The 14636-nt window shown below is 47.1% G+C and overlaps 2 protein-coding genes across 7 annotated transcripts in view; one reads left to right on the top strand and one right to left on the bottom strand.

Annotated features, from left to right (window-relative positions):
* The window catches only part of LOC124207592 (arginine-glutamic acid dipeptide repeats protein-like), a 30008-nt gene extending 18347 nt beyond the window's left edge, over positions 1–11661 (top strand). For 2 of the 6 annotated variants that reach the window (XM_046605132.1, XM_046605137.1), the window contains 12 exons: positions 3608–3749; positions 5563–5658; positions 5735–5850; positions 5926–6038; positions 6152–6302; positions 6382–6600; positions 6676–9347; positions 9440–9620; positions 9722–9864; positions 9952–10299; positions 10444–11148; positions 11230–11661. In XM_046605132.1, coding sequence (XP_046461088.1) covers positions 3608–3749; positions 5563–5658; positions 5735–5850; positions 5926–6038; positions 6152–6302; positions 6382–6600; positions 6676–9347; positions 9440–9620; positions 9722–9864; positions 9952–10299; positions 10444–11148; positions 11230–11302 — 4959 coding nt within the window. In that variant the 3' untranslated portion in view covers positions 11303–11661. Of the gene's footprint in view, positions 1–3607; positions 3750–5562; positions 5659–5734; positions 5851–5925; positions 6040–6151; positions 6303–6381; positions 6601–6675; positions 9348–9439; positions 9621–9721; positions 9865–9951; positions 10300–10443; positions 11149–11229 lie in introns of all 6 variants that reach the window. The other 4 variants (XM_046605136.1, XM_046605134.1, XM_046605135.1 and 1 more) reach the window with 4 other exon arrangements.
* Positions 11662–12636: 975 nt separating this feature from the next.
* Positions 12637–13985, bottom strand: LOC124207596 (protein dj-1beta-like). The gene is made up of 5 exons (XM_046605142.1): positions 13685–13985; positions 13555–13607; positions 13266–13497; positions 13080–13202; positions 12637–13016 (listed from the first exon to the last, which is right to left on the bottom strand). The coding sequence occupies exons 1-5, from the start codon at positions 13716–13718 to the stop codon at positions 12895–12897; spliced, it is 564 nt and encodes a 187-aa protein (XP_046461098.1). The 5' UTR covers positions 13719–13985; the 3' UTR covers positions 12637–12894.
* Positions 13986–14636: the final 651 nt, after the last annotated feature.

Genomic DNA, 14636 nt, shown 5'->3' with positions numbered 1-14636 from the left:
AGTATAAAAAGTAGGTGCTGCTGCTTCTCTGGTAAGCCTATTAATGTTAATCACGGTACTTTGTTGCGGGATCGATAGCCCAGGCTGGACTGGGTCACAAGACATTACCGACTTGGTGGTGGTAGTAGTTGGGCCGGCGGATGGTGGAACGTTCTTAGGGAAGGGGCGGAGGAAGAGAGAGACGAGATGGGCTACTAGGCTACCGGCTCAAGTGGAGAGGCAGGATCAATACTGTGTTGGCTGGTTGACGATCCTGCCGCTTTCCTCTATGGCCCTTGACAATTGTTGGCGCTAAACATTGAGACTGCCAACCCCCCCGTTTTCCTTTTGTGCCACACGGCACCTCGTTTCATCCGATTTCTCGTCGTTTTCCTCCAGCTATTCTGCTCCAGTTCTCTCGGCACTCTTTTTTTTTTCGCAGAGATCAAACGATTCTTCATAGTGTGTCTCTCTATCTTGGACAGACGGTCAATGAACGCAGCTAAACTACCGTTGTTCTTTACGTAATTTAGCCGGGAAGATTCATCGCCCTTGTTTTTTTTATTAGAATCGATTTGGTTATTCATCGCATTGTGCCGTTAAAAGTAGACTTTTTCCTAGAATAGATCCGGATGATGATTATATAGCCGTCGTGGCGAGTTGGTTTATCAATTTTAATTGGCAAAACTTGCAGTGGACCAACCGTTGATTAACTAGTCGGTAGCATTCGGTCGAGTTGGGTGGTCTACTATAGAGTCTGGATGAACTGTAGTTTTGGCTGCTACGAGTTTACCACCGACACGTGTGACGCTTTCCTGCGGTTCGACTTGCTTTTGTCGTCGACACACCACACACACCTTAGAGCTTCAACTTTGTTCATGGATTAGAAAACTGATGTCGAACAGTCCATTTCCCCCTTCTTTTTTTCGTCTCCTCACTTGTGAAAGTCGCGTGTTGTGTGCACGACGGTGGCGTACCGTTGGGAACGTGCAGTGCAAGACCAATGGACTCCTTTTTTTCGCCTTCTCAAAACTCTGCGGTTCCTTTTCAGTGGCTGCTTAATGGGTTTATCACGCGGTTCTAGCTCCCTAGTCGGAAATGCAGCCAAGAATTTAAATCATCATCTTGTTTTCTTCTTTCCTTCTTTTATTAATTTGTTTTGTTTTTCCAATTCTTGTCTCTATCAACGGGGCAGAGAGAATCGTGAGGGCTATTGGTGGAGGGGAGAGATTTGTTGCCCTTGCTCGATATCGCTCGCGATGCATTCAGAAAGAAACAGCTGGAAATAATGGGCTTTGTGAGGTTTTCCATTTGGTTTCTTATTTATTCCATTTTTCTCTGTGTGTGTGTGAGTGGCCCTTTTCGGAGAAACGAGTTGTTGCCTTTTAAACCAGTCCGCGGAGGAGCTATTTGATTATTCATTGCCTCTTCTCCTTCTCATTGGAATTTCTTGTTCGGCTTTTCCTTTTTATTTTCGTTTCTCTTGTGGCCCAACTACCGGCGGCTCGCGCTTAATATTCGACGCACTTTGGGACCTTGTCGTAGACTCCGACGGTCATCATTACAACAACAAGATGGTCATTTCTTTTGTGTTTGCCTTTTCCCGCCTCTGCCCAAGTGGCACGAACCAAAAGTTTGGGTTTGTGGGGGGGGGGGGGGGGGGAAGGAGAAGGAGGAGGAGGAGGAGGAGGATTTCGTGTCACGCCATTCATCTTGATAACTGCCGGCTACAATCAATGTCGGTAGTCTTCTTCTTCTTCTTGTGAATATATATAAGAGCTAAAGCCGAGCATTGCCCTCCAGCCCGTTTGACGCAAGAAAATGTCTTTTATAAAATAAAAAGACTAAATGTCGACTTGGCCGCCAGGTGGCTCTTTTTGTTTTCTCCTCTTTCATGTGGGCTTGTCAGCAGTTGGGGTTTGTTAGCATGTGTGTCGCAGTGACATCTATTCATCTTGTCATCTTAACCCATCGTGCCTCTCTCTTTCTTCTTCTCGTCCGATTGCTTACTATCTGGGGTCGTAAGGAAATCCTGGAGAAATCCTGACTCCTTTGCCATACGTCCTTGTTTGTTTTGTGGACAAGTTTTAATTATAGACACGACGCGTGTGTGGTTTTCCAACGTTGGGCGCGTGTATTTATAAACTGTGAACTGGCGCGCACGACTGTTGGGACGTTTGTGTCATCCGTCAGTCAAAGCAACTGCCGTGGTAAAGGATCGCGTGGATCAAGCAGACGAGCACTGGAATGCTCCAAGTCGATGACTTTTGTATTTAAAAAACAAAAAAACGAATTTTTAGATGATGTGATCGTATTTTAGATCACGGTGATATTCTATAATTTGGGGAATTTAAGTGAGTCACAATGCAGATAGCTAATCACATACTAGCCCACAACTCCCTTTTGCAATCTAAGCTGATAACCCTTGGATACGTGTTGGTGATTCAAGCGATGGCATGCTGTGCTCCTTTACGTCAGCTCGTAGTTGGAATCTTTGTCCATGTGTCATCTGGAAGCTGGAACGTGGTGTTGATCGTAGGGATGCATGCTTTCAGTTCTGCTTGACGTTTCAGCTATTTTTAACAACGTCGTGGCGCCACCGACATGCGTCGCAAATCTCGGTTGGCCAATATCTAGTTTCGTTCTATTATTCGGTTTTATTTTATTTCGTTTTTTACTCAATCGCTTTTACTGAACGTTTGTTTTTTTTTAAGACAAACTCACTAAAAAATTTGATTATCGATAACAAAAAACTTTTGAATCAATTTTCGACTCTTTTTTGCAATCTGGCAAATGCCTAATCGGACAATCCCAGATTGCAAATTTTAACTAAGCGAACGACACATGAAAATTCTTTTTCTTTTATTTTTGAGAGTCTTAGAAACCCGACTGTAAATTATTTCGCAGTGTAAAAAGCCAGCAGACACAGACATAGCTTTCTTTCTTGTCAGAGACCAGGCTGAGGCCACCATAGCCGATGGAGGGGAAAAAAACTTGGAAGAATCTCAGAGTTTTCTTGTCTTTTGAGAGAGAGGAAGAAGATTTACTGGTAATTTAGCTTAAGATGCTTGTCCGACTCAAATTGATTTGTAGAGAATGGGGACTAATCATGCGGGGCAGTTAATCAAAAGGATCGGACAAACGTCTGGTGGAAGCTGTTGAAACGTGCACTCTTGTGCGCTGTGTAGCCATTGGAGACGCAGCTAGGCCAAAGGAGAAAAGTTGTGCCAAAACTAATTTTGTCGTGATGGGTTAGATCGGATCCTTTTTGAAGATAGCCAACGAGTCGGCGCATGTCCGATTCCGTTTCCTACTCCTCTCTTTAAAGAGAATGAAAAGAGTCAGATAGGAGCTGTACTAGCTCCGGGCTCGTTTATCATGACTCTCATTTACTATATATTCCCTGCCATATACATAAGCCCGATTGTTATCCCCCCATACAACATGAAAAGAGATGGCTGTGCAAGTCTTGTAAATGGGAGCAAGTTGATCAATGGGGCTGCACATCGTTTATCTTGTGTGTGTGTGTCTGTGTGTGTTTGTTTGTTCTTTCCATGGCTTTATTTTTATTTGCTAATTGATTCGTCTTTTTTATTTTTCTCGGTGCCCTTTTCTTGACACGAAACAGTCGGACTTGGTGGAATTTTATTACTTGTGGAAAAAAACTCCAGCCGCAGCTAATCAGCGTCCTCATCGTCGGCGTCATCGGCAGAGCGTTCTCCGACGGATTCGCACTACTCGCAACACAAGAGTCGCCAAGGAAGAACCCGGTTTGTTGACGTTTTTATTCATGTCCGCCATCTTCCATCTCTTTTTTTTTGTTGGGGCGGAGGGAGAGAGGCTAAAAGTATTTTTCATTGATCGCTGGTGGGGATCAATCGATTGGCGAGTCGAGCCCGATTGAAACATCATTGGCTCACCCCGTGACGACGATGCCGGGCGATCTAATTACAACGGCACTGCTTTTCTTGATACCCGATGGCGATGGGGTGTCGGTGGCGTGTGCGGCCCCGCCCCGATGGCCAAGTGGCGATACGGCGTCGGAGCTTTTTTAGCGGCGTGAGTAGCCAGAAAAAATGGTGCATGGAACGGCTCATTCGTATTCCAGGTTGGGCCAACGTATCGAGCTTTTGCCCGTGATTTGAATTTCCAACCTTCTCTGCATGGCAAACGAGCCATTTTTTCTTTTTCTGTTTTCGTCATGTTTGGCCCGTCTCCACCTTGATGTGAGTGGGTGGCTAAGATATTTATCGTCGGGTGTTGCTCTTGTCCGACTCTTGTTCACTAGTTTGAGCGATATCCTCTCTGGCTCTGCAGTTATAGGTGCTGCCCCCCTCGAGTATGAATGGTTGATGAGCTCGTTCCGTGGGCCACGACCTGGGAAGGTTCCGGGCTTTTGGCTGTTGGTGTCGAATCGATGTTGGCGCCATCTGCGTGTGTGTGTGTGTGTGTGTTGGGCGCCATCTGCGCCCCGACCCAATCGATTCGCTACGAATGAAAGGAACGCGACTCTGTTACGAAGGGAACAGCTGGACGCGAGGAGTCGCTGCCTAGAAAACGGGAGCCTCAAGTTTGTTGAGCTTCTAAAACGGAGAAATGGGAGGGGGGGGGAGTGAAGCTAAACGAACAGAGAGGGAGTATTTCTGTGGTCATGCGGAACATTGCTGACTACACACGAAGCCAGAATCTCTTTTTCTCTCTTTTTCTATTTTTCGTGACGTTGCTGTAGCTCGAAAAACGCCACTGTTCACCTTTCATTAGCCTCTTGTGTTCTTCTTCTTCATGGCTCTTGTCCATCAGCTCCGGCATTTGCGGATTGCCATTATGTACGACGCTTCGAACCGGCTCCCTTCAACTTTCTCGTTGGCTGGGAAACCAACAGACCCAACACACGCAATGTTTAGAGTTATTTCACCCGCACACAAGGAGTGCGAATGATGAATAGTTGGGGAGCTTATTCATGACTCCACGAAATGGGGGATGAATGTTTGCCATGTTGTTGGATTGGATGCTGATCAAGTCGACAGGAAGAAAAAAAGTGCCGTCAAACGGCCGCTAGGTGGACACGCTACTTGTCAGGGGAAGAATGGAAGGGAGATCTTCACCAAGCTGGAATTCCGTCGCCTCGGGCTCTCTCCCCATGCCCTCCTCTCTGTCTTTATCTCCTCTCTGCGGGGTTTTCTCGTTGAGAGAGAGGGGCTTGTGTGTGAACGTGTAACCGCACCGACCCTATCGCTCCGTCATTCTTTCGTCGGCTCTCTCTCCTTCTCTCTCCTTCTCTCAATGTATAAATACATCAGGTGGGTTCCACTCCACAGCAGAGGCGCCTCCTTCCCGGTCCAGATGGTTGAGGAGTCGTTTTACCCCTCTTTCCACCGCATTCTCTGGAACCTTGTCTGGTTGGAGTTTAAATTAGCGTTTTTCGGCCTTATTTTTCTACGCTCTCCGCGTCTTCTTGCCTCTTGATAATTGTAGACTATGTCCTTAAAATTTTTTAATGCTTTTTCGTGCGACACAAAAATGAACAACATAAATATTGTCAATTCATTTCGACGTTCGTTTGCTTTTTATTGTGTGCCACAGGAGATTTAAGCTCGGCCAGCGAGGATGATAATTCTGATGAAGACTCTGATTCGAGAGATTTAGCTGCCTACCACTGTCGTCACTGTTTCTCTACATGTAAGTATATAGTCAAAACGTCATTTGCAGTCTTAACTTTTTTCACAGTCTAATTTGAAATGATTTTCTCTCTCAGCATCGAAAGATTGGCATCATGCGGGCAAAGACAAGGCCCTCTTATGTACGGATTGTCGAGTGCACTTTAAGAAATACGGCGAGCTTCCCCTGTTAAAAACTACTCAACAAGCGCAGGTACACAATCCTATCTATCCCATCTCTCTCTCTGCATATTTTTCTCAATCTTGTGAATTTCTTTGACGATGACAGGTCAGCGAGAGTGAGGCTCGCTCAGAGCCGCCGTACATGTTTCGCCCCGTCCAAAATCCTGACGATGAAGAAGTGGAGGGCCGTGTTCGCACAAGAACACGCACGAAAGAATTGGTATACTTATTACTTGAGTTGTCTGGCGTAGACCAGCGAACGAGCCTGCTTGAACTTTTGTTTTTCTTTTCATTTTTTTTTCCTCTTCTCTGTCGTCTTGTTTTGCGCTAACGATGGGGGTACAGAACGCGCGGAATCGACCCAAGCAAGACAGCGGTAACAACAGCCCGGAACCGGAGGGCAACGAGCGGCGAAGTCACCGCAAGTCGCCCAGCTCGGCCAGCAACTGTTCGTCATCGTCTTCTTCGGTCGTGCATGAGAAGGTGCGTCATCTTTCTCACTTTTTTTAAATCGCATTGGCTTCTCGATTGTCTTAATTGGTTTGATTGACTCTTGTTACAGGATAAAGGCAATAACGGCAACAAAGCCAAGTCGATGGTGGAAAGTCCGAGCAAAGGGCACAAGAGACGCCACGGAGGCGGAGGAGCTGGTGGGGGCACTGCTGGTGGGGGCACCGGCGGTGAAGTGCCTGGCCCAGATCGCGAGCAGGCCGGCAACGGCAACGAAGATGAGCGTGGCCAACCCCGCCAGAAGAAGAAGAAGAACGACGCCAATTCTGAGGTGAGTCTATCGATCGCTACTTATTAGTTTTAAATCAAAACAAATGATTTGATTTTCCCAATCATTTTGCCACAGAGTCCGTCCGAGAGCGTCTCGAGCGAAAGCAGCTCACTGGAGGATAATGGCATGGATGGATTGGACGGTGAAGTCGATCAAGATCTCGAACCGAGCGAAGCTCGTAGCGCTGGTTCCGGATCCGCTGGCGGTGGCTCCCGAACCTCATCTCCAGAAATGCCGGCCGGCAAGAGCACCGATGCAAATGCGCCAGCCATTGCCGAGCAAGTGGCTGCATCCAACGAGTCCTCGTCCGCCAATCCCATTGCTACTTTGAACAACGCTTCTTCCGCCATTTCTGCCTCAGCCACCAGCGCCGTGCTAGCCAATGGAGTGGCATCCAGCGATGGGGCACCAGACGAAAAGGAGAGGAGCGACTCTCCTAGTCCCCTACACACATTGGCTGGCCCTCGTCCAGGAAGCTTCGAGGCCGTGAAACCCAACCAATCCGACGATCTGCCACCCATGGTCAAACTGGAACCGGATTTCAATCCGGCCACTGCCGGTTCGACAGCGAACGAAGATATGAAAAGTCGTCCGGCAGCGCTGTTGTCGCCCACTTTGCAAGACAAGGCAGTGACTTCTGGGGCCATTGAGGGGGGCAACAAGATGCCCACGCCGGCCTGGATGGGCAAAGAAGAGATGTCGCTCTCTTCGGGTTTCGGTGGCCCTTCCTCGCCCAAACTGCCGTCGCCGACCACGTCGTCCTCGTCTTTCCCACCTCCACTGGACATGTCGATCGCCACTGCCGACGGAGCCCTCAGGAATGCCAATAGCAGCGGCCCACCAGGGTCTGGTCTGCACTCGTCGCCTTTTATGGTGCCGCCGGCTCATTCCGGCTTCATTCGACCCTACGCTCCGCTGGAATCCACCTCAGCTATGGTCGACGCGGTTCCTTATGCGATGGCCTCCCCCGCCCCTACGACGACAGCTAATCATCCGACTATTGCTCCTGCATTGGGACCGTTGAACCTGGGCCCGTTGCCCATGTCGGCCCCGCGTGACATGCCCGAACAGAGTGAACCGCACAACTTGAAAATCAAACAGGAGATGGTGGACCCGTCCGCAGTTTCGGCTTCTTCTTCTTCACCGGCTGTTTCTGCTGCCTCGTTGCGGGACATGTCTTCCATTCCACGAGATGGATCAATGCCATCCATGGGAAGTGGATTTGTATCGTATCCCCCCAGCGTCCCAATGGCCTCTCTGATGGAGCCCAAGCGCGAACCTGGACTTGCTCATCCGCACCCGACGGCCTCTCCTCGGCTGGAGAAATCGTCGAGTGGGAGCGGCCAGGGTGGAAGTTCCTCAAACAGCGGTTCCAAATCGAGTCCTGCTATCAAAAAAGCTTCTACTCCGACTCCGCAGCAGCACCAGCATCAGCAACAACAGCAGCAGCAGCAACAACAACAGCAACAGCAACAAACGCCGGCGCAACCGCAGCAATCTCAGCCGCCTCCACCTCCTCCACCGGCCCATTCTTTGCCTTATCCGCCCCATTTCCTGCCTCACGGGTTGGGATTGGGACCGCCTCAAGGGCTGCCTCTGTCACCGTATCACCAGCCGGGAGCGCACGCCTATTCTCCCTACTACCCGTACCCTTTTGCTTACCATTACCCTCCTATGCGGATGCATGCCCCTCCGCCGCCGGCCTCGGCTGGACCCCGACCTCAATCACCGCCGTCGTTTGTTGTCGTCTCTTCTGGATCGAGCAGCTTTCCTCCGTCCTCGGTGGCCAATTACCACCAGAGTTCTCTGAGTTTGGGTAACTTCCACACCTCGCCTTCCGGGGTGGTTAATCCGTTCGCGCCCAGTGTTTCGGGCGGAGGCAACGGAAACGGAAACGGCCCACTGGCGACGTCGATGCACCCCTCACCTCCGGTCACGTCGACCTCGGCTTCGTCGTCTTCGGGTCACGGCGGTTTGGGCGGCGGTCGCCCTTACAACAACAACAAAGGGCCGTCTGATGGGTCTCAAATGGGGCCGTCGCAGCCGTCGCGATCCCGCTCGCCGCCACCTTCTTCCTCGTCAGCCATGGTCAATGTTGGCTCCATCAATCCTGCGAAGCGAGGGCCGAGTCCGCCACCCAAACGACCGCATCACCCATCGTCAGCAGCCATGCCCCCCATGTCCCATTCTATGTCTTCGTCCTCGCCGTACTTGCCCATTTTCTCGTCGCCGGCCTCGACGAGTGGCGGTCTCGGCAGCGGATACCCTCCCACTTCAGGTTCGATGCCGACCTACTCTGGCGTGGGGCCGGGTGGGCCCTTTGGTTTCGGCGGTCCGTCGCTGGCTGATTTGCAAGCCAAATCCGAGTCCCCCTGGAATCATCACCCTCATCATCCACACTCACTGCCTCTGCCGCTATCGCATCCGCATCATCATCTCCAGCCGCGCTCGTCCACACCCATCCAACCCGTGGCCTCGACTTCGACGCTATCGCATCCAGTTGCTGGGCTGACCTTGCCGTCGGTTTCGCCGACTGTTGGCAATCACATGATGCCCGGAATTGCTCCTCCACCGTCGGCCTCCTCGGTGGCGGCAGCCATGTCGGCTGCCCACGACGAAGCCAACAACACCATGCACGAGGACGTGGATGAAGATGCTCCCAGTCCGGTGGCCAACACCATTCCGCGCGGACCGAGTCCCGAACCAAGAATTGAAGATTCCGAGTGCCATCGCAGCCAAAGTGCCATGTAAGGAAATGGAATTTGGCTTTTTTTTTTTATTTGGAAATTTGTCGATTCATTTTTTGGTTTTGTTTTAATTGAATTTTGGCTTTGTGTAGTTTCTTGCGTCACTGGAACCGCGGCGAAGGTAACTCCTGTGCTCGAACCGATCTCACTTTTAAGCCGGTGCCCGATTCCAAGTTGGCCCGGCGACGGGAAGAGCGTCTGCGGAGGCAAGCTGAACGCGATCGTGATGAAAGAGAAAAAGAGAAAGAAAGGGAAAGAGCTGCTGCTCACGCGGTAGGATTTCGAGTCGCCGTCTTTTTTTTTTTTTTTGCCCCATTAAATGTTAACTGGCTTTGATTACTCATTTTTATGATTACGATTATTTTTATGTTTAGCGGAAAGCTGCCACGCCGGATAAGCGTGAAACACCCAAGCCTTCAACATCTGGAGCTGGGCCTATCGAGACCATCACTTCTCCTGGCTTTGATCGATTTGGCCCCCGCCCATATCCTGACACTCCAGCTTTGCGTCAATTAAGGTTGATCATTTGATTTGATTATCTTTTTTTTATTATTTTAAATCAAGAGAATTGAGTCATTCAATCTTTTTCTCTTGGCTATTGCAGTGAGTACGCCCGACCTCACACAGGTTTTTCTCCGGGTGGAATGCAACGAAACGTACCAAGTGGACTGGGACTCGGCCCGCCAGCCATGGATCCCATGTTGCATTATCAGCTTGCTAGTATGTATGGTGCTGGAGCCCGAGAGCGTCTAGAACTGGAGCTGGAACGCGAGAAGCGAGAGCGGGAGCTCCGCGAACTCCGCGAGCGTGAGATATCGGATCGTTTTAAAGAAGAGATGCTTAAAAATGGAGCCGGAATGCCCCCTGGAATGGGAATGCCTGGTGGTCCTGGAGGTCTTGGACCGAGACTCTCCGGCCCTCTTGATCCGCATTGGCTCGAACTTCATCGCAGGTAATAAGAGATGCAAATAATCAACGTTAGCAATGGAAGTGTTGTCTTAACAAACATGACCAAACTCTCGTATCATTGGTTGCCATCTGCCGATGTGATTAATGCTTTGGCGCATATTTTTCTCTTGTTCTCCTTTTGTAACAGATATGGTGGAATGCCTGGTGGACCGCCTCCTGGTGCGGGATTAGGTCCTCCTCCCGGTTTTAGTTTGTATCAACTGGGAGGAAATCCGAGTGGAGGCGGAGGCGGACTGAATCCCATGGAACGAGAACGACTCGAGCGTCTCGGTTTGCAGCTGCCCAGCGGCATGGGGGGATCGATCGGCGGCCCTCCGGGATCGGGTGGAGGCGGCGGAGGAGGTGGACCTGGAGATCCCCGTTCGGAGGCCCAAGCGCGGGACCACCAAGCAGCGGTGGATCGGCTGCAGGCGGAGCGCATTCATGCAGCCATGGCGGACCAACTTCGACTTCAAATGGCTGGTCTTAACCCCGAACTCCACACTCACGCTCACGCCCACACTCACAATCACCTCCATCTCCATCCCTCAGGTCAAGACATGCCACCGCCGCCGGGATTCCCTCTCAACGCCGGATATCCCAGACCTCCGCCGGGAATGCTACACCAAGACAGCGCGCTGGGACTGCACCCCGCAGCCGCTGCTGCCATGCTGGGTCGTCCCTACGACGAACAGTTTGCTCGGCAGTTTGCAGCCGAACAGCAGCTCCAGCGGCAGATGATGGAGCAGCGATTCCCTCACCCCGGTGCTCCACCCTCTGGCCCGCCGTCTGGTCCTTCCCTACATCCCCATGCTCATCCCAATATTGTTGCTCAACACGAAGAGTACATTAGGTATAGTAATATTGGAACACGTGATGACGGCTTCTTCTGGTTCGGCCAGTTTCTTAATGAAGTATCATTGTCTCAATCCAGGCAACAGCAACAACGTGAGAGAGAGATGAAGGTGCGAGCCATCGAAGAAGCTGCACGTGGGGGTCGACCTTAGTTGGAGATCTTGAACGCCGAAAATGAATTTAAAACAATATTGTCCTTTTCTCGCGCTTTTCATCCCTTTTTAAAAACGATGGCTTTTAAAAGCAACAAAAAGCATGTTTTTTTATTGTTTTTTTTTTTTTTTTTTTCCTTTTTTTTAAATTTCTTTTCTCATTTCCTTTGTGTACATACTACCCTAACAAGTTTTGCTATCGTTTGACATTTTAAAGTAGTAACTGGCAATGCTATTAAGAGTGGAGTCCCACTGGTGTTTGAGCCAATCTCCCTCCTCTCTCCACATCTTGAAATTCTCGTGTTCTTGTACTATTGCGTGTGCAACTACAGTAATAAATATGAAGAGATTTTCTCTTACGGTTTCAGGTTTAGTTCAATTTTCTTTGTGTTATCTTGTTGTGCTTTAAAATGTTGTCGATCGCGGTTGAATTCAGCTTCAATAAGAAAACATTTCAACTTTGTCATTGAACTAGGTAAGAAAATCTCAGCCAAGAACATTTAACATGATTTGAGCTAATAATAATTAAGTTTACATTTATAAGGTAAATTGATGATTTTTTCGTAAATTCCTTCGCAATAAATTTTAATTGCATCTAGTGAATGTTGCAGGATGCAAAAAAACTACAGGATGAGAAACCGAATTTAGGCAAGATAATTTAGACACCTAAATAAATGCTGAAATGACCAAAGAACGTGCAGACATTAATTCAATTTGCCATTTACTTCATTTATTTAAGTATTGACTTCGTTACTAATTAATTCTTGCTCAATTTCATGAATATACATTTCCTGATATTTCGTAGTATGGCCGAAGGCAAAATGCTTCTGTCGTGATGGCCAAATCTATGTTGATACTCTTTTCAGTTGGTTTCAAGAACCACTAAGCCATTATTGTCCGTTTGCCCTTGCACTTAGACGAATAACGTCGCCAACATCTCAGAAATAATCTCGGAAATAATTTCATTTACATTGTTGTTCTTAAACAAGTAGGGGCAAAGCGCAAAGCAAAGGATTACAATTTATTTTCCCTATGTTTTTTAGATTGTCATAATACGTCTATAGGACTACAACAAATCGCCAAGCTGTGATTTCTCCTGAATCCTGATTTAGATCATAAGATAAAAATAACGGTGAAAATGAAATTAAAGAATTAGATAAAAGATAATATACTTGTGGTTAGTGGTTATACTACATATTCTCATCTAAAAATAGTTCATCGAATACGGTGCAAGGAAAAAGATTGACCGGAAATGGGCGGAAAAGAGGATCGGAGAAAACGAAATTCTTAAATTAAAATGTCTTCCAAATAAAAATACTCCAGAAAAATGGTACTTCACTCAATTTCAATTTTATTTATTTCAATCAAGGCTGATAATATTTACCGAACCAATTCCAACCAAGATTTCGAACCTAATATCAGTAGGCAGGCTCAATAATCATATCCAGCAATGAATGGTGAGAAACACTGCCTTTTATTACTGATGATTCATAATTTATTCACACATGTCTATTTCTATTATCTAATCTTCCTTATTATCTTTTTAATGTCTTTCAGATAATAAGTGCAATATAGGATACCGTAATAGATTTTCAGATTTTCAGGATCATCTGGGAAACCAGCGAATCAGCTACTTCTTTTCCGACGAGTTGCTCCACCAAAGACAGGGCGAATTCAAACGCCGTGCCAGGTCCTCGACTTGTTGTCACGTTACCTGAAAATGTGAATCAGTATTATTGTGTTGATCACTAAAAAACCTTAAACTATCAATGCTTACCATCAACTACCACTCTGTCCCCATCATTATATTGATAAGCATCAACCAGTCTTTCTTTCATGCTTGGATAAGATGTTATACTTTTTCCACTGGCAATGCCATGAGATTTAAAGGCAATAGGAGCTGTTATTCAAATATAAACATGTGGATTATTGGTTCCACAGGCTTGCATTTAAATGTAAGCACCTGCACAAATTGCTGCAACAATTTTCCCTTCTTTTTCATGTTGCTTTAAAATTTGACCAACTAGTTGGGATTCACTTAGAAGTTCAGCTCCTTTTAACCCCCCAGGTAAAATAACTACATCATAGAGTGAGTTCTTTTGAGCTTCTTCAAGACTTGTATCTGGAAGAATTGACACCATCCGACTGCATTTGACAACTTCTTTTCCAGCAAGACCAGCAACCACTACATCTATCTACAATTACTAAGAATTACTGGCAATGTTATGTGATATTTTAAAAATTAAACTTACTCCCCCACGACGAAGAGTGTCAATCGTTATAACCGCTTCCATTTCCTCCGCTCCTGAAATCCAAATGAAAAAATTTAAACTTTTAAATATGAATGAATTAAACAGAAGACAAACAACAAATTGCTTTTACCTTCTGCAAGAATGATAAGTGCTTGTTTAGTCATTGTATACAGAGAAAATTAAAAGCTTATTTTCAAAGAAACAATTTATGAACACTTTTGGGACGAAACTACTGCTATGATAAGACTCAAAGTTGTATGTTTCGAGCGACAAAAGAACCGGCGTTTGACAGCAAATGAAAACTGTAGATTAATTCAAAAACGTTAAAACGAGAGTAGTGAAGGGGACTGGAGGAAAGGATCTTATGGCAATTCCGATTATCAATTCAAGCCTGGAGCTTGGGACTCCGAAAGTGTCCAAGTTAAAAGTGAAACTTGTATTCTTTATCAATAGACTGCGCTGGCGTCTGTTCAGGCTGTACTTACGTATGGCAGGGGGTTCGTCAAAATCAATGTATAAACTATAAAGCAGGGCAGCACAGTTTATTATAGGAACAGGGAACATAGGAATATTAGGGAAGCTTCAGCTTGAACCAGTGTCAAGTCTCAAGAAGTGGTCCGAATCCCCCATTTTTTATAAGCTGCTTTTGAAAAGGAATTCCAAGAACGTATACTTCAATAATCCGGAATCTGTCTATTTCGACAAAACGCAATGCGATTTAATGCTGCCAAAGACCGCAGACGGTTTTTAGGAATGTCCTTTTCATAATGTCTGTAAGACACTTATTTGTCTGTACCTTTAACATTTTTATTTTATATTAGGGAACGGTTTATTTATCTGCGAGGTTCGCAGATTCTTTCGGGGACGCGGGACAATGTATGTAATGGGATGTAAGGGTTGCGTTGGAAACCTTCTTTCCAATATTTATAGACGACATATTTTTTTTCGAAATTCGGCCCTGTAATCCAATGACATAAACCACCGCCACCCAGAAAAAATATTGGTCCATATCACAAAGGAAAGTAGATCGGAATAAGATTCCTCAATTCTCTTGTAGACTATGACGTCACCAACAAGACAGA

Source organism: Daphnia pulex, chromosome 11 (assembly GCF_021134715.1).
Source record: "Daphnia pulex isolate KAP4 chromosome 11, ASM2113471v1".
NCBI lineage: Eukaryota > Metazoa > Arthropoda > Branchiopoda > Diplostraca > Daphniidae > Daphnia > Daphnia pulex.
The sequence above is the reverse complement of the archived record's forward strand: the minus strand, read 5'-3'. Positions and strand labels throughout refer to the sequence as shown.